Below are 26211 nucleotides of genomic sequence, written 5' to 3'. Positions count from 1 at the left end.
TGAGGAGACAACACAGACCTCAGATTAAAAGGAGAGCTTTCCAGGTCCGATCTGAAAACTTGTCTCAAGTTTAACTTAACAAAAGTTAATTGTACTTGAAAGCATCAAATGTGTCGTACATGTTGAATGAATTCATAACTAATGGTAAACATGAAAATCAAAGCTTAACGGAACCACTGGAATGGACGTTGTTTGTGTTTATTCACCTTGATCAAATCAGAATTCAAATGGCTGCAGGCAGCTCTGCAAAACCAGAAGAGAGCCAGGCCTGAAGCAGACGCCCCTCAGCCGGTTCAGTCAGAACGATCCGATCAGAGCAAGACCGGTCCGGTCCTGACCCAGGTCAAAGCTTACTCTGGTATGGCAGGAGGCCAGTCCACGTCCACAGACTGAGGGTGAAGATGCAGATACGCGTTAGGTGGTTCCTAAGTGACGTTGTGATGGACTGTTTTGCTTTGTCAGAGGGGTGTGTGTGTGTGTTTGTGTGTGTGTGTCAGTGAGCAATTATGTGATATCTATCTCTCATATCTATCGATATATATAGATCTATCTATCTATCTATCTATCTATCTATCTATCTATCTATCTATCAAATCACATATTTAATACATGAGAGAGCTAGAGAGAGACAGAACAACCAGCATGTGAGCTGGTTCTGTCTGTGCGTCTCACCTCCACGTCCAGTTCCAGGATGTCTGTGTCCGTCTTCAGCAGCTGGCTCAGGTTGGGTTTGGTGCGACCGAAGTCTCCGTGGACAAACTCCTTAATGTAACTGTTGGATGTTAAGTAGCAGAAATGACTTTCTAGTAATAAATAATCTGACAAGCCTCAGATCATCTCTCTTCACTCTGCCCTGACTCCAACCGGTGTCTCCTGGTGCTGCTCTGGGGAACTGTTTGCTCTAAATGACTTAAATGTGAATGTGCAGAAGATTCTTGCTAACTTTAAACTTTCAGCTTAATGGTTTGTCTAGGATACGTCCCAGCTTGTGTCTTCAATCCCAGGTGGAAGTGGTGAGAGTCCAGGAAGCAAGCGTTCATGCTGTGGATCACTCGATGTCGGACAGCGAGTGCCCGGCGATGCAGAACCCTCAGAGGAGTTTTCTGGTCCAGAGTCAGATCCTGATGAGACAAACCAATGAATTTACATGAAGAGCTTTTTGAAACATGATTCTCACAATGTGCATTAATTTCCGCCTTATTTTAATACATGTATCACACACTTTAGGTTAGGTTTAAAGTTTTAGTTTTGAAATTTAGAAAATAAATGTACTTTTACTTTACAAACATGATGCAAGTAAAATAAATGAATGTGCAGAAAGAATCTCAGACATTGTGTTACCTGACAATGAACAATGAATCTTAAATACAAATGAAACGTGTGTGTCGTGACCTTGATGTCGTCGATGAAGGCGATGTCGTCTTTCTGGATGGCTTTCTGGGTCCAGACCAGCGCCGTGTACGACTTAGTTTTCTCCTCTTCGCCCTCCTTCATCCGACTCATGGCCTCCCTGAGCGTCAATACGAAGCACAAACACATACTGTAGGTCTTCAGTCTAATTCAATCCAATACAGCAACTCTGATATCTATTCCATTTCCCAATGTGTTTTTAAGCCTCAGTTGAAGCTTATACACATTAGATGTAATGTTTAATCATCCTTGTTTGTGTAAACAGAGAAGCCAAAATGAGATTTTCATCCCTTTAGTCTTCCCTTGCAGTTAGAAATTGACTTGTTGAGGTGCAGTTTAGCTTCATCTTTACTCACCTGGTAACAATCTGAAGGTCTCTCACTCTGATTTTATCTGAAGATTCGTTAATGGTCTGAAAATAAAGAATAAACAAGTTAGTAAGTCAGTAAGAAAGAGAAATTCCCATTTTGCAGAAGCAATGATCAAGCACCTCCTGCAGCTGCTTCATCTCTGCTTGGTTCAGTCTGGATTTGTGAGGATTCAGCAATTCCATCGCAAACGGACGACCTAGAAACACAAAAACATGCAGTCCATCGTTGTGTAAAGAGCTTTGTGCAGCAACGTGGGTCTCACCATTTCCAAGAGTTCGAACGTCCACGTCCTCTCTGCCAGAGGAGGAGAAATTAAACCCTGGAATGAAACAAGGACACTGTGTTGTCTAGTACCACAGGATCAAGCGTTTGTGTGTGAAGGTGAGCAGCTTGGTTGGACTGAACTCACCGTCGGCTCTGAAGGCTGAGAGGACGGGAGCCGCAATAAGCTCCTCCACCGAGGACTCCATCCTCCGCTCTCCATCGATCACCCAGGGAGTCTGAGGCAGACTGCGGCAGAACTTGTTGTATCTTCCTGAACATCAGTAGAAGAAAAGAGTCTGAATTGAGTCTCCACAAAGTTTCTGTTCTGGTTGTGATGTGTTTTACCTGCTACAAAGACCGACACATGGAGACACTGAACATCCTGAGGGCTGCAGCAGCTGATTGGCTGCGTGGGAGGAGAAGGGTAGTGTCTAAAAGAAATGATCAACAAATACTTTACAAAATGATTTCACTTCTCAGAGAAACACAAAGAACTAAGTAGAATTGCAATTCACACTTTAGAAATTTGCCATCAGATATTTGTTCCAGAGCTTTGACGACAGCCATCCTGGTGAACACAGACTGCAGACAGAAAAGACAGTATCGAGTGAGAAGATGAACCTCATGGACTATCTGGTCATTGACCTCAACCTCCTTCCACACCTGTTTGTTCTTGTTGGCTTTGAAACAATCGGGACAAACCGATGCCCTGTGGGAACAACAGAGAGCAGAGATGATATCTAATGTTCACTATCCAAAGTAACAAACACAATGTTGCACTGATCTAAAGTCTAAACCATGAAATATATTTGAGAAGCTTCGTCCTGCAGCTTTAATCTAGACCCTCTGACTCACAGGAAGTGACAGTCAGCATCCGACTCTGGGTGAGTGAACTCCACCCCGACCTCAAACGCACTCTGACAAAAGAAGAAAAAAAGTGTGATTTTACTTGTTAGAATTATGAGATGACAACTGGAGTATTAAGACCCTGGACTCATTAATCAGGCCTTCGTGGTGTAAACACCCACCTTGGTAAACACAGCAACGCCTCCCAGCTCCTTGGCCACCTGGCCCTGCATGATCCACTTGAAGGCCTCCTTCACCTGGACGATGTCTTCCTTGTCAAACACTAGGCCCTTCTCCCTGCAATTCACGTGGTCACGTTAACAATCCTGAGTGCTGTAAACGCAGAGATTTAAAGCCAACAAACAGGTTCACCTCACTTCCTTCTTTACGTGGAGCCAACAGGAGTGCTGCAGGTTCAGATTCAAAGAGAACCAATACCAACAAACACATAAATATTGGCCCATTAATCAACTATTCAAAAATGTTTAATTACTAATTCAAAGTTGATCAAATAATTATAGCTATCACTCTTTTTACATCAGATGGACTGACCTCGCGGACACACAGCTGAGCAGGCAGAGACACAGACAGCACCAAGGAGTCAAACTCATAGTTTTGTGCCTTCACAGCTTCTGCTATCTGAAAACACAATAGAGCTCAGCAGTTTGCACAGTGTGTATCAACATGAAAGCTGTGAGCAGCTTCCAGCACACACACCTTCACAGCCCGAGTAGAATCACACAGGTCCTGAAGGATTCCCAAACACACCACGCACACACATGGATCTTTATCCTTCACTTCCTCTAATGGAGCATCTGAACACGGCTGCTCCAGTTTAACTCTTTTACTGGGTGGGTCTTCGGGCGGTTCTGGTGCTGCTGCAACGTTGGATTTGTTGTGTTCTCCTGAGGACTCTGGTGCTTCTGAATCTTGGGTTTCTGTGTCACTGATGAAGGCCACAAGTTCTTTTAGTATGTTCTGTGTAAGAAAAAAACATTATACATTAAACATGAGACCCGACAAATCCCGTTAAACAGTTTAGTAGTTATTAGTTTACAATAAAGTGGGGAAACTGGGTGTTGTTTCACTGTATTTGAGGCAAACACACACTCTGGGAAAAGCTGCCAGTTTTAGCGCTGCTGGATCAGAAAGAGCCAAACATCTTATGGAACGAAAAGTCCACCATGCATTTACTAGGTTTTACGGTGCAACTCCACCTGCTGACGGTGCCTGTAGGCGGCCTGAAGGCTCACGCAGCAGAACCTGAGCACACAGCGAGGGCAGCATCCGGCCGACAGCAGCTTCTGGATGATGGGCTTGTCCTTTTCCTTCAGAGGAAGCATGACTGTAAAGCAGAGGCGCTGATTAGGACGTTTGCAGTGGTTTATGTCTTTGTGCAAACCTTCTAACGAAGCACGTGCGGAACAAACGTTTGTTTGTGCATTCATGTTATGAACAAGCATGTCTAAAGCATTGCTGTTAAGCTAACTTAGCTAACAGCCAGCTGAATGGGACACCGTGACGGGCCATTACTATATTCAAAGCGAGACCCTGGTGCTAAACACCCGAAATAAACCTACCGGACACGAAGGCGCTTAATTCACGAAGCTCTAAATGAAATTGAACAAACACGGGTCCAACCAAAACGTTTCCTACAATTTCTGTACCAACAGGCAAAACTAATCGATCCAGATCGTGTCTCTTACACCAATATCAATATTTTCGTATTACCGAATTACAAAATCAATATAATTATTAAACAGACGAATGATATACACAATATAACCTTTAATAACATAAAACAATTAATTAAAATCCTCTGCATTAAACAACACCTCTAATATTGGTCTATCGCTTCAATTCTCCACAGATAATGTCTGAAGACGTCATCTCTATGCGACCGGCAATTTGACAGCCGGGTTCTTTCTTCTCCGTGTACTCGCTGTTGGCTCTGGAAACTTCTGAACAGACCGGGTGGGGAAAAAATTGAATCTGAGGCCATCCGAAGCCGAAGCGCGGAGTTTCGTGCCCTGGCCTCTCCAGTCTCACTGGTAAACTCCTCTCAATATTTCCCACCGATTATAGAGTCACGATGCCCGAAGCGATGGCGACACCGAGAGTCTCAAACGGAGGCAAAAACAAAGGAGGGGCGTATGTGGACCGTGACAAGCCGGCCCAGATTCGGTTCAGTAACATATCTGCAGCCAAAGGTAGGACTTTAAATGGTGAATTAAGGCAACGCAGACGGTTGAAGCCCCCTATTTTAATACTTTATTGATGTCAATAATATAATGTTCAAAAATGTCATAACGCATGTCTTGGTCATTTAACGCCTGCATGGACGCTGCAGACGCACCTCTGCTGCTAAAGCTGCTTAACAAATGTTCTAAATTACAAATATAATTTAAGCCACTTCGAGGTTTCTTCCCTATCAGATGCTCATGACTCAACACAATCTCTGCTTTAGTTCAGTGGTTCAAGGTGCTGCATGGAAAGAAAGAGAGGATTGGTGAATGACAGCAGAGCAGAACTTTGTAACGGATGTGTTTAACCTTGATTGTTCGACAGCTGTTGCAGATGCAATCAGAACCAGCCTGGGACCCAAAGGCATGGACAAGATGGTCAGTCAGTAGCCTTTAGCTTCACCGTGCCCAGCTCATTAGCTCATGTGCATTTGAGTTGACATGTTTCTTTATCTCCACAGATCCAGGATGAGAAAGGTGACGTGACCATTACCAACGACGGGGCCACCATCCTTAAGCAGATGCAGGTCCTCCACCCAGCAGCCAAAATGGTGGGTCACAGCTGACACACATGATGAAAACATCTACTCCTTTGGTTTTCCATGTTTCCAGCTTCATTTAGCTGTTAAAAGAATTAAAAGAATAAAAGTTACCACAGTAACAAGGTCAAATCTCTGCTTCAGCTGGTAGAACTGTCCAAAGCCCAGGACATCGAGGCTGGTGACGGCACAACCTCTGTCGTGGTGATTGCTGGAGCGCTGCTGGACGCCTGCTCTAAACTGTTGCAGAAAGGTGAGTGCTAACTGAAACCACACAGAAACAGAGATTAATGCAGTAGTTTGTTGGGGAGAGTTGATGTTTGGTTATTTTATTCAGCAAGCTGTAGAAGACCAAGTTGATTCACATTCAGTGTGAATGTGAGTGTGTCTTGTCTGAACACTTACTCATTCGTGGGTCCGTCAGGTATCCACCCCACCATCATCTCGGAGTCGTTCCAGAAGGCGGTGGACAAGGGCGTGGAAGTGCTGACAGCCATGAGCCGTCCAGTGCAGCTGAGCGACCGCGAGACGCTGCTCAACAGTGCCACCACGTCGCTGTGCTCCAAGGTGGTGTCTCAGTACTCCAGCCTGCTGGCACCCATGAGCGTCGATGCTGTTATGAGAGTGATCGACCCGGGCAGCGCCACCAGCGTTGACCTACAGGACATCAAAATCATCAAGAAGCTTGGGTAAGTTTTTCTATGATGCTGCTTTGCTTTATCTGTGTTTTTAAACTGGAATTAGATTTTACTGATGAAACGTGTGTGTTTTGCATCCAGAGGGACCATTGATGACTGTGAGCTTGTGGATGGCTTGGTACTGACCCAGAAAGTGGCTAATACCGGTGTGACCCGTGTGGAGAAGGCCAAGATCGGCCTCATCCAGTTCTGCCTGTCTCCTCCTAAAACAGACGTGAGTCAGCAGAATAAAGTCAGGAAATCGGATGGATTTCTGTGGAGCTGATGTTAAGCCAGTTTATGTAAATGCTTTCTATCATGTGGTCTTGTTTTTTTGTTTTTTTTTTTGACCCTGTGTATTTTTCGGGGTGCTCAGATGGACAACCAGATTGTTGTGTCAGACTATGCCCAGATGGATCGTGTGCTGCGTGAGGAGCGCGCTTACATCCTCAACTTGGTCAAACAGATCAAGAAGGCTGGCTGCAACGTGCTGCTGATCCAGAAATCCATCCTCAGGTACATGACAGCAGTCAACTTGATAACAGATGCTGCTTTCCAGCCAAATTCTCTGTGCTTTTCACACTAACATACTTTTCTATGACAGAGATGCGCTGAGTGACCTTGCACTTCACTTCCTCAACAAAATGAAGATTATGGTGGTGAAAGAGATAGAGAGAGAAGACATTGAGTTCATCTGCAAGGTGAACAGTCTTTTTATTTTGTTTTTCCTAAGAGAAATGGACATCAAACCTCATAACGCATAAAGTGTAGTTTCATGGAGATAAAGCCATTAAGATCACGCGTACCCTTTTTTGACTCTTTCTAGACTATAGGAACCAAACCCATTGCCCACATTGACCACTTCACTCCAGAGATGCTGGGCACGGCAGAGCTGGCGGAGGAGGTCAACCTCAATGGCTCTGGGAAACTGATCAAGGTGCTCATCAGACATGACATAAATCCTACAGTTCACGTTCAACAGAGTGCAATGAGCCAGTTTGAACCCATGCTTTTGGTGAACCATTACTGTTGGTCTTGGCAGATCACAGGCTGCACCAGCCCTGGGAAGACGGTGAGCATTGTGGTTCGAGGCTCCAACAAGCTGGTCATCGAAGAGGCAGAACGCTCCATCCACGATGCTCTGTGTGTCATCCGTTGCCTGGTGAAGAAGAGGTCAGTCAGATTGACAAATCTAAAAGATGGTTTAGAAAAGGAGACACTTGAGTGTTAGCATTTGACCCTCTGACAAAGGCGCTCCTGCACTGGTCCCTCCTGCAGGAGCGTAACATGCAGAGGAACAGTACTGTGGAAAGCTCACCCTTTGCCACTCCTGTTTGTCTCAGCAACTTGGTCGGGGGGGCGCTCACACAAATTATAATGAAACATTTCATGTCTTTAGAAATTCTTTAAATAATGCAAAAAACAAAGCATATGCATATAAACAAGTGATATTGAGTCACAATGAAAAATCAAGAGGGAAACTGCTTTTATTTCATTGTAGCTTCTTTGTTTTCCTCCCCCTCTTTTCCAGAGCCTTGATAGCTGGTGGTGGTGCTCCAGAAATCGAGCTCGCTGTGCGTCTGGCTGAGTACTCCCGCACGCTGGCTGGCATGGAGGCCTACTGCGTGCGAGCGTATGGCGATGCATTGGAGGTGATTCCCTCCACATTGGCCGAGAACGCCGGCTTGAACCCAATCTCCACTGTGACAGAGCTCCGCAACAGGCATGCACAGGGAGACAAGATGGCTGGCATCAACGTCCGTAAGGTCAGTCTGCTCCTGTCTGGGTTTCTTTGATTCTCTGGGCTCTTGTTTGATAGTTTCCTTTTTTTAGGTATTGTATGTCGAATTATTGAATTGGTCTCTTGTTTTGTGGTTGACAAAAGACAGAGCTGGATTTAACTGGTTGACTGTTTGTGTTACAGGGGGGTATTTCCAACATCCTAGAGGAGCTGGTGGTGCAGCCTTTACTGGTTTCTATCAGTGCACTGACCCTGGCCACAGAAACAGTCCGCAGCATTCTCAAGATTGATGATGTGGTAAGACTCCACATCTTAAAGCGCTGACTGGATCGTGTTGTTTCTCAGTTCAGACTGAATAAGTATCTGTTGTTTGTTACAGGTGAACACCCGATAAGCATTCTGAGTCTTTGTGTCATTAAGCCTGCTCGTACTGCGATGGAGCCGAGGACTCTGTCGACGTCAGTCTGTTCAGATTTCCACTGTAGGTGTTACATTGCATAATTTAATAAAAAAGGCTTGGTTTTGTTGACACTTGTGATGTTGCCTGTGTGATTGTTCAAAATCAAAACCTCATCAGAGATCATTAACACCAGCATAGCTCATCCTATTGATTTTATATATTGCAAATGGACCCAAAGTGTGAGCGGTGAAAGCAATAAGTTGGTGTGAAAAAATTACAATAATCATTCATTTTAGGTGTTTTTTAGGTGTTTGGTTGATTTTTAGGTGATGTCTAATGAATTTGTTCACATCAAGATTTTCATTTTCTATTATTCCTTCATGAATAGTGCGCAAACAGGTTCAGGAGTTTTAGGTTGTCAGTAAATATTGACAGAACAGGTCAGAATCAATGAATATAGACACAACTAAACATTCTTCTAGATATTCACACTAACGATATCCTAGATGTTAAATGCTTTTGTGACGTCATGTTTATGCATTTACAATTTAATGGTGCCTTTTCCAAACGTCCGTGCCTCCTCAGATAAGACCTTTTATGTCTCGTCATTGACCGCGGTATGGCCCTGCGTCACTTCCGCCACAACCAAGCCCCTCCCACCGTTGCTAAGAAGCGCACCTGCTGCCTGGCAACCGACAGCCACTCGTCGGCACGCGGACAGAGACTAGATAATTGCCCTGCTACAGCTTTACTTTAATCCGTCCATGGACTTATGGTGCGTGTGACTGAATAACAACATTACAATTAAAGTGTCCGAACCATGGAAAACGCACACCGGACAAACGTTCTGGTCACATCGTGTTTGAAAACGCCGGTGGACCCGCAAACCAAGGCGCCGTTAGCTTCTTACGAGCGGGAGCGAGTCCTGCCCTACAAGGCTACGGGTCAAATGGACAACCGGAACTACGAGAAGGAGGTAACCGAGCCCGGGTCCGCGTTAACGGCCTGTGAAACCAACTGTTGGGTTGGTTTATGTGACAGATACCCGCCAACGCTGTTTGTCCAACTCATACGCTAACTGACCTGAATTAAGGTCAAGTTTTAAACACTTTATTTGTTTAGAGGGGATCAAACGTGTGTGTTTTGTGTATTTCCCACTCACGTCGCGCTCTTTGGTGTTGTTATAATTATTGTGTGCAGCAGACAGTCTCAGTTTCAGGTCAGTCTGTGCTGAAGGGGATTTGGCCTGACTATTCTTAGACTTCCTTCTTATAACAAGCTTAGCACGTCACATTCACTTTAAAACCCTGAATGCCTCAGCGTCGTGTGGAGAACAACATGGCAGTTCCTGCCCAGCAGAACCAACACTGTCCTCAGGATAATGGGACGTGATGGAGCGGACGCCGGTGCAGGCGAGTGCAGGCTGAGCTCCTCCACACGGCCCACGTCCCTGCTACAGCAGGATAATAAGCTTAGTGGAGATGTTTGTAGTCATCAAACACATACAGTGTTACTTGCTGGTAACTTTGAATATATCTCAGCTTGTGTTTTTGTTTTTCCAGTCATACAATGTTTTTTTTATCCACTAATGTGTTTTTTTTAGTAAAGGTTTACTGCAAAACTTTTCAGCTCGAGTATGAAGACTCAGGCTCAAGCTCTGACTTCTGTGATGAGGATTGTCTTGGGAAAGGTGGTCCTGTCATAATAAAAGAATGCAGAGCCCCAGGCAACCACCTGGATCTCAGGGAACTCTTTTTCTCCAATGAGGAATACTACAGCAAGCTGGAAGAACTGAAGAAAGCCCATCTCCACACTATGGCCGAGCTGGAGCGCATGTATTGGCGAAAGCTTCAGCTCAAGTCATTGGAGCCATTAGACATACCAACACTAAATGTGGGACACAGGTGGGTGGCTTGAGATAAGAGAATGGAAGGGTTCCAGCATCAACTGCAATGGATCATGTCTGTGTGTTTGTCTTCTTGTTATTGTATGAGGTTCACAGAGTTTAAACCTACACTAGACAAATGAAAGAAATGTGTAACTTTGTGTAATGTCTATATTGTATTAACATAAAAATCAACTTCTCACTTATAGCATCTGTTCTAATAATGCACACTAACAGTCAATAATGTTTTGTTTAGGTCACTGGGGTCACACAGCTGCTCTGCAGGCTCAGTTCGTTTGAGGAAGTCACACTCTGCTGTTGAACTTAGGAGGAACTCTGGAGAGTCCGACTCATCAGATGAGAATGAACCAGCCAGTAGCGATGTAGAAAAAGGCCTGCTTTTTTCTCCCAAAGAGCATATTAAGAACATGTGGCAGGACTTTAAGCTGTCTCCTCACAGTCATCACCTGTCGTCCTCCTCGCTTCACAGCCTGCCAGTGGACCAGAAGAGACGGCAAACGGGAAAAGGAAAGAAGCGACAGCTGGATGGAGACAAGGACCATTGGAAACACCGAGTGACTGTTCCAAAACCTTTTCAGATGACACTGCGTGAAGCTGAGAAGAGAAAACATGGTATAAAGACCCGATCAGAGATTGAACTGGAGAATGCTGAGTTGCGCCGGCAACTAGAAGACCTGACAGAGTGCCAGAGAAAATTCCGCGCCAGCCCTGTACCCGCCCATGTTCACCTCCCACTTTATGACGAGCTGCAGGGGCGGAAGGAAGAAAGACGTCGAAGCACACGTGAAAAGGAGGAGCAGCATCTTCGATTAATCCAGAAACCTTTCAGCTTTCTAGAACGGGAACGGCTAAAGAAGGAGCAGAAACATCTGCGTCATTCACAACTACCTGATCAGGAGAAAGTGAAACCTTTCAAGGCCAAGCCTGTGCCCAAGTCGGTGTATGCAGCAGCATCCGGGGAGCAGATGAAGGAGGAGCAGCTCTATCGGTCTATCAAGATAAAGATGAGAGCTCAGGAGTTGCTCCACCGTGCTGCAGTGCCTCCTAGCATGCTTGCACGACGACTCAGTGAACGGAATAAAAACAAAGATGACAATGATGAAGGGGAGAAAAACCTTTCACACACACCCCAGATTAACAAAGAGGTACCTGACTTCAAAGCCAGTTATAGACGCTTCCAGAAGCACCTGGAGAAACGGAAAGAAGTGAGGCCCACAACCACGTGTGAACCCTTTGAACTAAAAACGTCACAGATCTCCTCACATCGTGAGCGCATCCTGGCTGATATCGAAAAAGACCAGCAAAGTCCTCGGATGCTGCGCTGGCCACACATTAGCCCTGGACCTGTTCGGACACCAAACTCAAGCCTCTGCTCATCCCTGTCTGGCAGCCTGGAGATACTGCCTTCTAAAGTCACAGATGCCACCAAAAAGCGTCATGAGGCTGTGAGGTACCATTTTAGGACTCCAGACGCGTCCATGATTTTAGTTGAAATAGAGAAAGTCTCTAAACTTAAATGTCCTGCATAGACGTAGCAACCTCAGTTTGCTTCTGTCCACAGTTTTTGTGTCCTTTTCCCATTTTCCTTGAATCATCCTGGCACCAAATCCACAACAGCTTTCGTGGCCTGTTGCCGATCATTGCACCTATGACCTTACCTATATGCACCACCCCTCTGCAGCCCCCATCCCTTCCAAACCTTCTTTCATCTGTGACCAGATTGTCTGTCTGAGTAGAAAAGCTCTGGAGCAGAGGAAGAAGGCGGAGGAGGAGGAGGAGCGTTGGAGGGAGAGACAGAAGCAACGGGAGAAAAGACTGCAGAAGGTGGTTTTGAAACGGGCCCAGGCCAATGACCCTCACCTGGCTCTGACACAGACCCATCAGACCAAGCTCAAAGAATTCAGGTGACCAAAGCATCTATAATCTGAAATGTTTAGAAGGGGGCAATGTGTAATTCTGTGTCATCTGCAGGAAACAAGACTTTCAGCGAAGAAAGGAATATCAGCAGGAGATAAAAGACATGCAGCAGAGAGTGAAGAGGAGGCCGCTGCTATTGGAGCAAGTTGCACAAGTGAGCGCGATGCTGTTAACCATAATAGTTGGTGCTCTTTATTGGATACAATGAGATAAAAGTGTTAAAGTTGCAAAACACTGAGATTCCAGGAAAATAACACAAACTGAATCGTATAAATCAGTCGACTTATTAATAAATATAAAAGTAATAGGAGCGAAAGACATTTGATTCTGATTGGAGATCCTCTAATTTGACAACAATTTGACTCTTCATAAAAAAACACATTTCTTGACAGTGTTACAAATTTTTTTAACCAACATCTAAGTAACTTATTCTGGGAGCTGTTAGAAGCGTTATGGGTGTTGCTACTAAGTCCTCTAACTTTGTATTGACAGTTACACGAGAAACCAATTTCCAGTGCTGTTAGGCCCGAGGCACATGAAGGCATGTGTGATAAAATGAACGTGGATGTGTGCTTTGATACCAGAAAAATGCCAAACAGGCAGCAGAGAAGCGGTACACAGACGCCCTGCACGGTTGTAATCTGACTGAAGAGTTCATCAGCAGCGAGGCAGACAAATCTGGATCTGGCTGCAGAGCCACCTCGTCTAATGGCAGCAAACAAAGGTATATGTGTCATCTGAGCAAGACTACGATTAAGAGAAACCAAAACATTGTCAAGGTAGATCCATCCATCTATGATGAAAAAAAGTAAAGCCTCATGAGATGTGTGAAAGCACAGTGTCACCTTGTTAAAGTCTGTCCTCAAACAACAGTTTGAACACTTTGCATTTTATCCTGTTAAAAAGAGATTTGGTTGCACAGCTTACTGGCATTTGGAACTGGTTTCAACCTTCCAACTTAGTCAGCATCCAATTAGCATGAATAAGGTTTATTAAATTTTACTTAATACTATGTTTCCTGCTTTTGTTACTAGAAAGGCTCAAAAGAGGACATAGAGGTGCTGGCTATGACAACCATACATTTCATGCTGTTTGCAAATTGTGTCAGTTTGGAAGTAGTAATCTTATTGGTGGCCAGTGGCTAAGGAGTGGTTGTCACTATGATTATTATGAGTAAGTGAAAACATCGTAGACTATATGTCTGAGGCAATGTGCTGATTGTTCTTCTTTGTTGATTAGTGGCCAGTTGGAGGCAGACGTGGGATGTGAACCTGTTCTCTACAGAAAGGTTTTCTTGGATGATGAAGAGGTGTCTGATGACGGAGGGAAGGAGGATGAGACTTCACAAAACCATTGCGATGGGGACCACCCCTCTGATTCTGAGAGTTGCCACTACTCGGATGATCATGAGAATTATTCAGATGACAGTGTGCATGATGCGGACACTACACAGTAACAGATGTCATCTAATAATTGATCTGTAGCATTGGTACATGCAGAACTGGGACCAGTAAATTAGATGAATTACTGAATATGATTCTTTGAAGGTTTAAGATGATTTTTTAATGCTTGTATGTACATACGACATATTTGGTCAACATTGCATATGTATCGTGTAACTGCACTTTTTCCTTTTGTGTCAAAATGTCTTCCATCAAAGGCTGATCAAGGGTTAACCAAAAACAGATACCCTCTGTTGTTGTTATACTGGTACAGTGTTATTTTACTATTAATCATGTTTCTGTAATGTCTTATATTGTTTTTTTGGGAATAATACGCTTTTTGTACTTTTGAGGAGTATTGATGACATATAGAAATGTGCAAAGGTTTCATTCGACATTATTGACTGATTGTCCTACAATTTATTGTACAGTTGTTTATGGTTATTATTATTTCTGATGGCTATAACTTACTGCACTCCATGTGACAAAGGACTAATATTTGTCGCCATGTAAACTACTGTTTTTCTTTTCACTTGTTTATGTTGCTTGCAATAATCTACAGTAAACCCACCACTTTAAAATAATGACTGAGAATTCTTAGAGGTGACAGCACAGAAACCTAAGACTGAGGTCCTGTCTAAAACCAGTGAGATTAAATATTTATTGTGAACTGGTCTGTTGAAAAAAATGTATGGCTTTAGGAACAAGAGATGGATTCATGTTCATAAAAACTGTGCTTTAACAGATACCGAGTCAATGTTTGTTGACTCTTTAGAGGTCGAACACTAAGGGAGGGAGGTTAAGCCTGATTGACAGCTCGACACTGCCTATGACGGAGCGTGACGTTGGCACTAGTGAAGCCAATCGGGTGTTGGTGGGCGTGTACATGGTCCAAATTTTACGCGGCGTGCGACGGGGCCGAAACACCGAGAATGAATATCCCGGTCTCAACCGGTTTCAACCGGTCCGTGGTTGGAAGCATGAGCTTAGAGGAAGAGCACACTTGCACGCATTGAAACGTCTCTGCTCTTCTACAGTGTGTGCGCGAATAGAAACAGAAATAAAACGAGACTTTATCACTCCGTGATTATGACCCGGAATGCGGCTCCAAGTGTGACTCCGTGAATCCGTGTTGTTAGCTTAGTAACATTAGCCAGCAGGTCTGATCATTGACTTTTCCATTAGCAGGCTAAGTTGCTATTAGCGTGGTGGGACTCGGCGGTGAACAATAGTCCAGGAAAGACATTAGATAGAGGTTGAAGGGAGCACAAACTAGATGTAAAACCGTTGAACGCTTCTAATACAATACAGCTTGAACACTTCGTTCACACAGGGACGCTGACATTAGCTCGAGGCTATCGGAGGTTTTGACCTGTATCAACGCATGCAATGAGGTAACGTTGCAAAGCTTTCTGCGCATTGAGAGGATTACTACTTCGGCCTTCAGCTTCAGATCACCTTTGGTAACTAACACCTATTTTGGACGAGCGGGCAGGACCCACCAGGTAAGTTGAGCCCGAACGACGTTAACTTACCCTGCGTGAGCTAGCGTTAGCATCCGTCAAAAGTGGTGTTTTTGCCTGAGGGTTAGCTAACATTAGCCGTTACACCAACTAAACACGATACAAAGCGTTTTATGCCAACTGTGAGTATTGCCATAATAGGGTTCTCCAATGGCTGGTGTATTTGAATTGTTCTAAATAGTCGCTGAACGGGTCTATCGCTCGGGTTCTGACGCAGCTCCACGCACCGCTTCACCAGATGGGGGCGCTGATTGGCCTGGAACGCCACCACTGCAGTCAGCTTACCACTGTTACCATTGGACCACTTTAGAGTGGTCTTCATGACATCTTTTAACTGAGCAGGACCAGCGCGTAGTAAATTCTGTATCGTCATTGAGCTGTTTTTCTCCTTCCCTTCTTCTGATGCTGTGATTGCTTTTCTATCAGCTGTGCTTTCAAAGCAGCACAGCCCTGTTTGTACCTGGCTATATATTTAAGTTGTAGACAGCGCCTAAAGTTTTAATAATTTTTCCTCCTTAGAAGCTCTATGCCAGCAGAAATGACAATGTTGTCAGATCATCCAGCCAGACAGCTGCTGGACTTCAATCAGAAATTGGACATCAGCCTGCTGGACAATGTTGTCAACTCTATGTATCATGACATTGGATCCCAGGTATAGTAAATATGAGTACATCTAAATGGTCTGTTCACCATGAAGCTAACCTATCTTAATAGGAAAAGTCTGAAATAAATAAATTAGAGTTTTCATGGTCTCAAGTAACTTGTTATTTCTAAAATGTAATCTTCTTTCCTGCTCTCTTGCAGCAACGAGTGGCTCAGGAGGTGCTCACCAACTTGAAGGACCATCCAGACGCTTGGACACGGGTTGACACCATCCTGGAGTTCTCTCAGAACATGAAGACTAAAGTACGGGCCACATGCATGTTAACATTTTAACTGAGGGAAATCTTTGAATTTTCACTTACTGTCCCTCTCACAGCAGACAGTAAGTGTAAATCAGCTTTAGACTCATGGTAAAAATGGACTTGGTTAGTCGTCTATAGGATGCTTGTTGGTTTCAGTTTTAGTTAGGTTTTGGGCTGAGTGATTTTAAAAATTGGTATGTAGATGCAGTCTTTGACATGCGGCCGGAAACCTACTGTGGTTTCCCGACTGGTTGAAATGCACTCTAGGAAATTACAAAAAGCTCCTCCTTAGATTTTGGATTTCTATGTCTGTCTCTGTTTATTTTGTTTTTATAGCTATAGGTAATAATAATAATAATAATAATAATAATAATAATAATAATAATAATAATAATGATAATGCCCTGCGATGGACTGGCGACCCGTCCAGGGTGTACCCTCCCTCTCGCCCATAGCCAGCTGGGTTAGACTCCAGCACCCCCACATGGGATTCAGCGACTTGGCAAATAGATGGATGGATAATAATAATAATCTGTAAATAATATAATAATGATTCATAATTATGATGATTTTGCATTTCTTTGAAGTGATCTGTGGCTTCTTGTGTTTTTGAGCTTTTCCTAGTGTTGCAGTTATTTGTTCTTTTTTTCCATAGCTAATTGTAAAGACTTTTTTTTTTTTTTTATAAATGTGTGGGTCAGGATGTACTGAGATAATATTCAGTCATCTGTAGGATAGGACATTATTAAGCCCACCATGGGGAAATTTTTGTGTTTACAGCAGCAGCATGACGGACAAAAGAAAAGTAAAACACCAACAGTGTGCAAAAGAAAAACAGTAATAAACAGCAGTAAAACCAGTAGAAACACCAACAGGAAAGTAAACACCAACAGTAAAAAAAAAAAATTGCAAAAGGAAAAAACAGTAATTATAGTACAGGAAAAACAACAGGCATGAAAACGTGTTTACGTGTATAGTTCATCTGTGACATCTCTTGATACAAGGCTGTGGTTACCTCTGTTCATTGCCTATTCGCTTTAACTGCCACTTTTCTCTTAGTATTATGCTCTGCAGATTTTGGAAGCAGTAATAAAAACACGGTGGAAGATTCTTCCAAGAAATCAGTGCGAAGGTAAAATCTGTATTAATAAAGGAGTTCATTGTTTATTAAATTGGTTTGTACATTTTTGACAGCTATTTTGTTGCAGAAGCATTTCTCTAATAAATGCATGATTATGCTTTCAGGAATCAAGAAATATGTTGTTGGGTTGATCATCAAGACGTCTTCTGATCCTGCAGTGCTTGAGGTTGGACCACACTGAAAATGCTTTTTAACTGTACATGTTATGTGCCGTGTTGATGTTACTTTTATCATGGTCTTCGTTTGGGTTGATTTGCAGAAGGACGGAGTTTACATTTCAAAACTCAACATGATCCTTGTACAGGTAAGCAGACTTTAAACAAACAAGTAACACAACATGGCAATAGTAATAACACAGAGCACTTTCTCTGGGCTGCCTTAGATCCTGAAGCAGGAATGGCCCAAACACTGGCCCACTTTCATCAGTGACATTGTGGGTGCGAGTCGGACCAGCGAGAGCCTATGTCAGAACAACATGATCATCCTGAAACTGCTCAGTGAGGAGGTTTTTGACTTCTCCAGTGGCCAGATGACCCAAGTGAAGGCCAAGCACCTAAAAGACAGGTAAGTGGTGGAAAAATGGGTTAATAAAAATGTTACTGCGTAAATGCTGCCATTCAAGAGTAAAGATGAAAATCTTCTTATCATAGTTAAATTGTCATGTTCCTAAAAAGACGTGCTACACCAGTATGTCAATTTCTGTGTTTCAGCATGTGCAATGAGTTCTCCCAGATATTCCAGCTGTGCCAGTTTGTGATGGTAAGGCAAAGTGGGCACCAAACAAAACTAATTGCACCACGTTTTACTGAATGGTTCACTTATATAGGCAGTTGTTTAAATATCAGAATGTGTTAAATCTAACAATATTTATGCTGTCATCCTGTGTAGGAAAATTCCCAGAATGCCCCGCTGGTCCATGCCACTCTGGAGACTCTGCTCCGCTTCCTGAACTGGATTCCTTTAGGTTACATCTTTGAGACAAAGCTCATCAGCACTCTGGTCTACAAGGTTAACCAGTTCAAACTTTTAATGTTCTATGTTAAAAATGAGTTCATGCACTTACTGTAAAGACATGACACATGTAGTGTCTGCAAACAAAAGTTGAAATTAAACTTTTGTAAATGTAAATAAGGGGAAATGTTGGATTTAGCCAAAATCCACTAAAAGGCATTCTTCCAACAAAAGGCATACAATAACTTGTTTGCTCAGGATATTAAGTGTTGAACTAATATCCCCTATGTCACTGGTGTTGTTGCTCCAGTGCCCAGGACAGGCCTCACCCAGCCAAAACTCCAACATCAAAACACACCTGTGTTTTGAGCAGAAATGAGCAGCAAAGGTGAAATAATTACGAACACGCTGCCGGTTCATTTCAATCTGTTCAGATGATCCGCAGAACTGTATTTGTTCAGTAACTCTCCCTAATTTAAAAATCTATTTTTGAATGTGTTTCTTCTGTTGCTAAAAGCACAGGCGTTTAATAAGGATGGGATACTGACGTGAATGTTTTGGTTTCTGCTTTTCAGTTCTTGAATGTGCCCATGTTTCGCAACGTGACACTAAAATGTCTGACGGAGATCGCGGGTGTGAGTGTGAACCAGTACGAGGAGCAGTTTGTCAGCCTGTTTACCCTCACTATGTGCCAGCTCAAACAGGTACTATCACACAGTGGTGCTTAAGTTAATTGCTCTCTGGTTAATTACTCACAGCCACTTTGCAAACCTCCTCCTGCCGCATCTCTGCAGAAACCCAACACACACTTCACTTAGCAGTGTAGAAAAATAGTTGTTCTTTGTGTATCCTATTATTATTATTATTATTATTACTACTACTACAAATGGATTTAACACATCTGTGAGCACAGTGAGCTTGGGCTTTAAACAATTATGATGACTGCTAGAAGAGGGAAAATTGGCAGAAGTCAAATGAGTCAAACTTACTGTGTCTACATGAATAGAAACTAGGTTGTGTCTTTTGTCTTGTGTCAGATGCTGCCTTTGAACACTAACATCAGAGTGGCCTACTCCAACGGGAAGGACGATGAACAAAACTTCATCCAAAATCTCAGCTTGTTCCTCTGCACCTTCCTCAAAGAGCATGGCCAACTCATCGAGAAGAGGCCCAACCTGAGAGAGACGCTCATGGAGGTAGGGCAGCAGTGTGCGTCTTGTCTTCAGTAAACAAACAGCTGGTGGCTTAATTTCCATGTTAGTTTTGGAGGTGTTGCCTTCCTCGATTATCCTGGCTGAGCTTTAGCAGGAGCACAAATGTGGGACTGATTACGAGGATTCTACCTTGCTATTTGGTCCAGTACCAAAAGTTTAGATAATTGGAGAATATTTAAAAAATGTCAGCAGCAAACTGGTGTCTGCTATGTTTGTTCAGAAACACACAGATGTCTGAATATAAACAGGAAATCAAAGGTATAGTTGCAATGAGCAATCATCTCAATAACCTCCAAATGAAGTCCCAGTCTTACCTGTAGTTTTAAACACATGGCTGTTGCTCTCTAACTCCTCCAGATCAGGTTTTCTCTAAGGCAGATTTGCCTGATTATGATCTGGTGTGGTTACCTGCCACTGTGTGAATTGAACAGTCTCGTGCTAAAAACACTTTTTGATTCCACTTTTGATGTAAAGCTACTTCTACATAATACATCCTAAAACACCAGCTCAGCACATTGTCCATTGAAATGCTTTGTTTGAAACAGCCCAGTTGTTATGTGACCTCACGTCATCCCCAGGCCCTGCACTACATGCTGTTGGTGTCAGAGGTGGAGGAGACAGAGGTCTTTAAGATCTGTCTCGAGTACTGGAACCACTTGGCAGCTGAGCTCTACAGAGAGAGTCCTTTCTCGACATCCAGCACCCCACTGCTGTCTGACGTCCCGCCACGCAGACACCTCTACCTGCCCGTTCTCTCCCAGGTGAGGCATATGATAGATCCCATCAGTGGAGTGTCATTCCTTGATACTGTACTTTGATGAATTTTTGAAGGTTTGTGCACAAAATACTGGAGACCTGCAGACAATTACAACAGCCTCTTCCTCATGTCTTTCTTGCAGGTGCGTTTGCTGATGGTCAGCCGCATGGCCAAACCAGAGGAGGTGCTGGTGGTGGAGAACGACCAGGGGGAAGTTGTCAGGGAGTTCATGAAGGACACGGATGCTATCAACCTCTACAAGAACATGAGGGAGACTCTTGGTTAGTTCCTACACTTGTGCGCATGAGTAAGAAGTTAAAACTAGGATGTTTTGTGCGAGACCCAAACTGATGCTGCTGTGTTATGTTGAAAAGTCATCATCCTGCCACAGTAGTGTAGCCTGTCTAACTCCAGGAGCCTGCTAAGTGCTTCTCTGTTTGCTCGTGTAGTGTATTTGACCCATCTGGACTACGCCGACACTGAGCGCATCATGACAGAAAAGCTCCACAACCAGGTGAATGGCACCGAGTGGTCATGGAGAAACCTGAACATGCTCTGCTGGGCTATCGGCTCCATCAGTGGAGCGATGCACGAGGAGGATGAGAAGAGGTTCCTAGTGACTGTCATCAAGGTGAGCTAAGGAAGATCAGCCATGCAATAACAACACAACCACAATCAGTTATGTTATTTCAGTTTCCAACATGGATTTAGTATCAATGGGTTTTGTTTTGCCTTTTATCTGATTCACCCGGTTTGTCAACAGTCAGCATTAACTTACTGTGCTGCTTGTTGAAAATCCAGGACCTTCTCGGCTTGTGTGAGCAGAAGAGAGGGAAGGACAATAAGGCCATCATAGCCTCCAACATCATGTACATTGTGGGACAGTATCCTCGCTTTCTCCGAGCCCACTGGAAGTTCCTCAAGACGGTTGTTAACAAGCTGTTTGAATTCATGCATGGTGAGGAACTTCTCATGGATCGCAGTGAAATCTTGAATTCTTCAGTCTCTACTATTTTAAGTTCTAAATTGATCTTTTAAATTCTTTGTTCTCGTTAGCAGAAACCAAATACAACAACCTAAACTGTTCTTCCTCCCACAGAGACACATGATGGAGTGCAGGACATGGCTTGTGACACCTTCATTAAGATTGCCCAGAAGTGCCGGCGCCATTTTGTGCAGGTCCAAGTGGGGGAGGTGATGCCCTTCATCGATGAGATCCTTAACAACATCAACACCATCATCTGTGACCTGCAGCCACAACAGGTCAGTCCTCAGCCTGGACCAAGTCCTCCTAGTTCACTGTGGGCTCAGTGTTGACGGCTTGATGTCGTCAGCATTTGTTTTGTGTTGGTATTGACCTCTGTTCCATTTTTCTGTAGGTTCATACTTTTTATGAGGCAGTGGGCTATATGATCGGGGCCCAGACAGACCAGGCAGTTCAGGAGCTTCTGATAGAGAAGTACATGCTGCTGCCAAACCAGGTGTGGGACAGCATCATCCAGCAAGCCACTAAGGTGAGGATAAACAGCAGCACAAATCTAAACATTTTGCATTATGACATTTCCACATCTGCTGAATTTGTGAAAAATGTGCTGCAGAATGTGGACATCCTGAAGGATGCAGAGACGGTGCGTCAGCTGGGCAGCATACTAAAGACAAATGTAAGAGCCTGTAAAGCTGTGGGCCATCCCTTCGTTGTCCAGCTGGGACGGATCTACCTTGACATGCTAAATGTCTACAAGTGTCTGAGCGAAAACATCTCATCTGCTGTCCAGACCAATGGTTGGTTCACATCTGCTTCCCAGTAAATGCAAACCAAGGGACCTTTATTGTATGATCTTAAGGAGCTGTCTTTCCACAGCGCTTTGATTGATGATGTTCAAGCTGTTTAACAAAAGCCTGGAAGGCTTTTGTTAAACAGCTTAAACTGCTTGCTTGAACAAGCAGTTTTTTGACTTATGGAGTGTACTCAGGTGAGATGGTGACCAAGCAGCCTCTGATCAGAAGTATGAGGACGGTGAAGAGAGAGACTTTGAAGCTGATCTCAGGTTGGGTCAGTCGCTCCAATGATCCTCAGATGGTGAGTCCAGCTTTGCTTTCTTATTCAGTTTCCTCTGTAGTAGGTAACTCTGTAACTAACTTTAGTGTTTATGCCTAATTTCATGTTTTTAATATTTTTCTATGCAAAGCGTATTTTGTTTCTTTCATTAGTGGAGTAATGAAACAATTCTTCTTAAAAACAACAGTCATGGCTTAAGTATCAAATGTTTATGCAGAACTGTGATCCAATATAGCCCAATATAATTTTAAAAACACTGCTTCCACATCAAAATGCAAATTGTACTTTTTAATGTAATGATTTAATGAAAATTGCGGTGACCAACTAGGGTGTTGCTCTCTTATACATGTCACAACCAGTGTAGATGCCTACCAGCAGGATCCAGACAATGTGTTGTCACTAGAATAGGGTTTCAGTTCTGCTTGCATTAAACACAACACGCTTGCTTCCACTGCATGGTTCCAGGTGGCAGAGAACTTTGTCCCCCCCCTTCTTGAGGCTGTACTCATTGACTACCAGAGGAATGTTCCAGCTGCCAGAGAACCTGAGGTCCTCAGCACCATGGCAACCATCGTCAACAAGCTGGGAGTCCACATCACTGGGGAAATTCCCAAGATCTTTGATGCAGTCTTTGAGTGCACTTTGAACATGATCAATAAGGTTTGTTTGAGTCATTTACTCATAGCTGATGAGAATTGAATGTCTTAGTTATCATGTAGTAAGCTGTCCTATAAAAATATTTCCCAAATTTCTCTTGTTTAATAAGGACTTTGAAGAATTCCCAGAACATAGAACCCATTTCTTCTACCTCCTTCAAGCTGCCACCTCCCAGTGCTTCCCAGCCTTCTTGGCCATCGCCCCGGCCCAGTTTAAACTCATCCTGGACTCCATCATCTGGGCATTCAAACACACCATGAGGAATGTGGCTGACACAGGTCCGAACTGGCATAAAGTTATTTGCTCTTAAACAGTTTAAGGGTTTACAAGGAAGTAGTCACAACTTACCTATCTGTTTTAAAGTGACGGAAAAGTTTCTTTAATAAAAAATTAGTAAAGCTGTGGATAAACTGAAGCCTGTATGTTAACATCTATGTTTGTAATGTGATGTCATCCGAATTATGACATTTAGTTACTGCTCGGTAATAAGGTCTTGAATAGAAAAGAAAAAATCTCAAACAGTTAAAAGTTCTGTCTGCAGAAACGGGGACACCCATAGCTGAAATCTGAATTGTCTCATGGGTTCCTGCAGGACTGCAGATCCTCTACACGCTCCTGCAGAATGTTTCTGGAGAAGAAGCAGCAGCACAGAGCTTCTACCAGACTTATTTCTGTGACATCTTGCAGCACGTCTTCTCTGTGGTCACCGATACATCTCACACTGCAGGTAAACTCACTGAGTCAGCATCTGGTCAGTTAGTGGCCAGGAAACAGATTAATTAGTAAAAACATTGTGTGATTGAAAGCTTATGGGTCTGTCTGCAGGTTTAACCATGCACGCCACCATTTTGGCCTACATGTTCAACCTGGTGGAGGAGGGGAAGGTCAGTGTGGCCCTGAGCACAGTCAGCCACACCAACAACCAGGCCCACGTCCAGGAATACATCGCCAACCTGCTAAAGACTGCTTTCCCTCACCTGCAAGAGTAAGCGCTGTTGAAACACAGTACAGCCACACAACCTGTGTGTTGGCTTTAGTAGGACATGTTTTAGGTATACACAGATTATTGGGGGAAATTCAGCAGCTGTGGTCACAGGCACACACTCTTTGTCTTAAAACCTGCTTTCAAAGGTTATTCTTGGTCACTATATTTGGATTTAAGCTAAAAATGTTGATCTTTATAAAGAGTAACTCCGACTTGTTAATTTGCCACTGCCTAAAAGAACAAATTTATTATCCTCAAGAATTCAATAATGACAATTGAAGGTGAACGTTTTTGGGGGGAATAGTCAAAGCAATGGGGAATGTGACACCATAGACTTAAACTGTAAAGATTCACATTTGCTGTTTTATCTGTTTTGTCTCCTGTGTCTTCACTGACCTAACTGAATGTCATGTCTCCAGTGCTCAGGTGAAGGTGTTTGTAACAGGATTGTTTAGCCTGAATCAGGACATCCCTGCTTTTAAAGAGCATCTGAGGGACTTCCTAGTGCAAATCAAGGTGAGTATCCAGTGGAAACTGCAAAAAGCTGAAAAACTAAAAACTCTGTAGAGAAAGACAAGTTGGATAAAGTCAGATTTAAGTTTATAAACTATCTACAATAATGTGTCCATCACAGTAATGTCCCAAATTAGGCAAATGCTGCATAATGTCTTCAAGTTATTTAAGCAAAATATAAGCAACAAATTAAATGAACTGAAGACAATGAACAATTTAAAAAATCAGGCCATGATAAATAGTCTAGAAGCAGTTTAACATAACCTAGTTGGATGAGCAGTGCTGAGTCTGCTTTTGTGGTCCTGCAGGAGTTTGCTGGCGAGGACACAACGGACCTGTTCCTGGAGGAGAGGGAGGCGGCTCTGCGCCAAGCACAGGACGAGAAACACAAAATCCAGATGTCGGTGCCCGGTATTCTCAACCCCCATGAGCTGCCAGAGGAGATGTGCGACTGAAGCAGCCACGGCGGCCTAACAGCTCTGCAGTATGGAGGGGGTGTCATCAGAGCAACAGCGCTTCCTATTGATAAATTGTGTTCTTTTCAAGTGTGTTTGTGTGAGAGCCTGTGTGTTGGAAATGAGAATGAAGGGCCAGCGTAAGGAGCCCAGCACTCGGTTGTACGTCGACCAAATCAGTGTCAATATGTAAATGAGAAATGTCCCCACCCACCCTGAAGTGTTTTTGCTTTTCCTATAAACTTATTTTATACAGGTTGTTTTGTGTAATATGCCATCTTTTGTTAACTGCTTGCTAATTAAAGCTTTTTGGTCACAACTTGCTTTTGCACCTGTGCGAAGCCATGGAAATACTTTTTTTTTTTTTCCCCTTCATCACTTTGATTCACCTCCCTTCACCTTGTTAATATGTAATATACAAGAATGAAATGCGTGTGATGGTTGGTGAATAGTTTGCTCTGCTTTCAGAAGTGCTAAATGCACGGTGCAGGATGAATGTAATGTTTAAAGGGTAAATGGGCATCCTTGCTTCCTTTGTTGTGAGTGTATTTTACTTCCATTTAGTTTCTCCTTTTCCTGTGGCTGTCTGAATATGTCGGCGCTTCAGTCAGACCGCTCTGCGTTTGGATGAGAAGGAACGCTGTGTGCATATCATCCTCTTTGTAAAGCGGTCTTAGTACTCTGAGAATATAAAGTTGGCTATTTTTACAAAATCCACAGTTTGTTTATGTTTCTTCACAAAACCAAAAAGGGAATATCTAGAATTTAAAGAAAAACATTCAGCAACAAAGAATATTTATGCAAGTAAGTTTACAGAGCAAGAGTTTGAGAGAAGTTTATTTTCATCCATGTTCATTAAGGTCAAGCTGATTTACTTCAAAATTATCTAATCAACATCTGCCAGTCATTCAAATGTAAGTAACAGTTGTAGTTCCTATAAAGTACTCAAGTAGAAGTGTTCATTCAAATTCTTTATTGGACTGAAGAATGAACATTTTCTATTTATTTATTTATTTATGCTACGTGATACATTTACACAATACAATAATTCTATTAATAATAACAATAGAATAAGCAATGAAGTGATAGAGAGTAGTAACAAGTTCTTCTGGGAAAGAACATAACCAGGCCTTGCTCCATGCATTTTCACCTGCCATTACTAAGTACTATTGGAAAACTTAGCTAAAGGTACAAAAGTACTTGCATCAACATACCAAAAGCATGTACCAGTACGATGTAAATTAAATTTGATATGACAGTTTATATTAAAAAGAAAGACACTAAAGCCGTCACAT

At 43.2% G+C, this 26211-nt stretch overlaps 4 protein-coding genes across 10 annotated transcripts; 3 read left to right on the top strand and 1 right to left on the bottom strand.

Annotated features, from left to right (window-relative positions):
- Positions 1-182: 182 nt before the first annotated feature.
- pus10 (pseudouridine synthase 10) lies at positions 183-4866 on the bottom strand. Of its 3 annotated transcripts, XM_029163759.2 has the most exons (18): positions 4472-4616; positions 4109-4236; positions 3609-3869; positions 3444-3530; positions 3264-3298; positions 3074-3188; positions 2901-2962; positions 2709-2754; positions 2563-2627; positions 2391-2476; positions 2191-2316; positions 2044-2100; positions 1901-1977; positions 1767-1822; positions 1393-1510; positions 979-1121; positions 673-772; positions 183-389 (listed from the first exon to the last, which is right to left on the bottom strand). In XM_029163759.2, exons 2-18 carry the CDS (start codon positions 4232-4234, stop codon positions 351-353), a joined length of 1599 nt encoding a protein of 532 aa, XP_029019592.1. In that variant the 5' UTR covers positions 4235-4236; positions 4472-4616; the 3' UTR covers positions 183-350. The 3 variants fall into 3 exon arrangements, with proteins under 3 accessions (XP_029019592.1, XP_040926836.1, XP_040926834.1); XM_041070902.2 differs by lacking the exon at positions 4472-4616 and adding an exon at positions 4727-4866 and having other exon boundaries at positions 1901-2100; XM_041070900.2 differs by having other exon boundaries at positions 1901-2100.
- On the top strand, positions 4804-8622 carry cct4 (chaperonin containing TCP1, subunit 4 (delta)). Of its 2 annotated transcripts, none has more exons than XM_055510837.1 (13): positions 4804-4942; positions 5460-5512; positions 5596-5685; positions 5818-5926; positions 6098-6362; positions 6453-6585; positions 6727-6866; positions 6955-7051; positions 7177-7287; positions 7393-7523; positions 7882-8116; positions 8275-8388; positions 8471-8622. In XM_055510837.1, exons 2-13 carry the CDS (start codon positions 5501-5503, stop codon positions 8483-8485), a joined length of 1452 nt encoding a protein of 483 aa, XP_055366812.1. In that variant the 5' UTR covers positions 4804-4942; positions 5460-5500; the 3' UTR covers positions 8486-8622. The 2 variants fall into 2 exon arrangements, with proteins under 2 accessions (XP_055366812.1, XP_029019571.1); XM_029163738.3 differs by lacking the exon at positions 4804-4942 and adding an exon at positions 4983-5101.
- A 140-nt stretch (positions 8623-8762) lies between these two features.
- On the top strand, positions 8763-14471 carry fam161a (FAM161 centrosomal protein A). Of its 4 annotated transcripts, XM_055510828.1 has the most exons (8): positions 9328-9467; positions 9812-9903; positions 10121-10395; positions 10633-11847; positions 12134-12301; positions 12369-12468; positions 12899-13038; positions 13554-14471. In XM_055510828.1, the coding sequence occupies exons 2-8, from the start codon at positions 9883-9885 to the stop codon at positions 13768-13770; spliced, it is 2136 nt and encodes a 711-aa protein (XP_055366803.1). In that variant the 5' UTR covers positions 9328-9467; positions 9812-9882; the 3' UTR covers positions 13771-14471. The 4 variants fall into 4 exon arrangements, 3 of the variants coding, with proteins under 3 accessions (XP_029019533.1, XP_055366803.1, XP_055366800.1); XR_003787092.3 differs by lacking the exon at positions 9812-9903 and having other exon boundaries at positions 8763-9467; positions 12807-13038; positions 13554-13692; XM_029163700.3 differs by lacking the exon at positions 9812-9903 and having other exon boundaries at positions 8763-9467.
- Positions 14472-14615: 144 nt separating this feature from the next.
- On the top strand, positions 14616-25629 carry xpo1a (exportin 1 (CRM1 homolog, yeast) a). Its single transcript, XM_029163688.3, has 25 exons — positions 14616-15261; positions 15799-15931; positions 16084-16185; positions 17244-17316; positions 17430-17491; positions 17585-17629; positions 17708-17889; positions 18036-18084; positions 18214-18333; positions 18852-18980; positions 19314-19472; positions 20069-20251; positions 20390-20528; positions 20697-20878; positions 21049-21205; positions 21347-21510; positions 21627-21761; positions 21846-22029; positions 22221-22327; positions 22772-22966; positions 23073-23241; positions 23556-23690; positions 23789-23948; positions 24368-24464; positions 24770-25629. Exons 2-25 carry the CDS (start codon positions 15806-15808, stop codon positions 24914-24916), a joined length of 3201 nt encoding a protein of 1066 aa, XP_029019521.1. The 5' UTR covers positions 14616-15261; positions 15799-15805; the 3' UTR covers positions 24917-25629.
- The last annotated feature ends 582 nt before the right edge of the window (positions 25630-26211 follow it).

The sequence above is a fragment of the Betta splendens genome, chromosome 1 (assembly GCF_900634795.4).
Source record: "Betta splendens chromosome 1, fBetSpl5.4, whole genome shotgun sequence".
Taxonomy (NCBI): domain Eukaryota; kingdom Metazoa; phylum Chordata; class Actinopteri; order Anabantiformes; family Osphronemidae; genus Betta; species Betta splendens.
The sequence above is the reverse complement of the archived record's forward strand: the minus strand, read 5'-3'. Positions and strand labels throughout refer to the sequence as shown.

What these genes read in the sequence shown, in the direction of transcription:
- cct4 (XM_029163738.3), top strand. Translation starts at nt 4,984, where the DNA reads ATGCCCGAAGCGATGGCGACACCGAGAGTCTCAAACGGAGGCAAAAAC. An exon ending in TAACATATCTGCAGCCAAAG is followed by an intron (nt 5,102 to 5,459) that starts GTAGGACTTTAA and finishes ATTGTTCGACAG; the next exon opens with CTGTTGCAGATGCAATCAGA. An exon ending in CTGGCATCAACGTCCGTAAG is followed by an intron (nt 8,117 to 8,274) that starts GTCAGTCTGCTC and finishes TTTGTGTTACAG; the next exon opens with GGGGGTATTTCCAACATCCT.
- fam161a (XM_029163700.3), top strand. Translation starts at nt 9,312, where the DNA reads ATGGAAAACGCACACCGGACAAACGTTCTGGTCACATCGTGTTTGAAA. An exon ending in ACCGGAACTACGAGAAGGAG is followed by an intron (nt 9,468 to 10,120) that starts GTAACCGAGCCC and finishes AAAACTTTTCAG; the next exon opens with CTCGAGTATGAAGACTCAGG. An exon ending in TATTGGAGCAAGTTGCACAA is followed by an intron (nt 12,469 to 12,898) that starts GTGAGCGCGATG and finishes CTTTGATACCAG; the next exon opens with AAAAATGCCAAACAGGCAGC.
- pus10 (XM_041070902.2), bottom strand. Translation starts at nt 4,234, where the DNA reads ATGCTTCCTCTGAAGGAAAAGGACAAGCCCATCATCCAGAAGCTGCTG. An exon ending in CCTTCATCGACGACATCAAG is followed by an intron (nt 1,122 to 1,392) that starts GTCACGACACAC and finishes TTGTCTCATCAG; the next exon opens with GATCTGACTCTGGACCAGAA. An exon ending in TTGAAGACACAAGCTGGGAC is followed by an intron (nt 773 to 978) that starts GTATCCTAGACA and finishes AACATCCAACAG; the next exon opens with TTACATTAAGGAGTTTGTCC.
- xpo1a (XM_029163688.3), top strand. Translation starts at nt 15,806, where the DNA reads ATGCCAGCAGAAATGACAATGTTGTCAGATCATCCAGCCAGACAGCTG. An exon ending in TCAGCACTCTGGTCTACAAG is followed by an intron (nt 18,334 to 18,851) that starts GTTAACCAGTTC and finishes TCTGCTTTTCAG; the next exon opens with TTCTTGAATGTGCCCATGTT. An exon ending in CGATACATCTCACACTGCAG is followed by an intron (nt 23,691 to 23,788) that starts GTAAACTCACTG and finishes GTCTGTCTGCAG; the next exon opens with GTTTAACCATGCACGCCACC.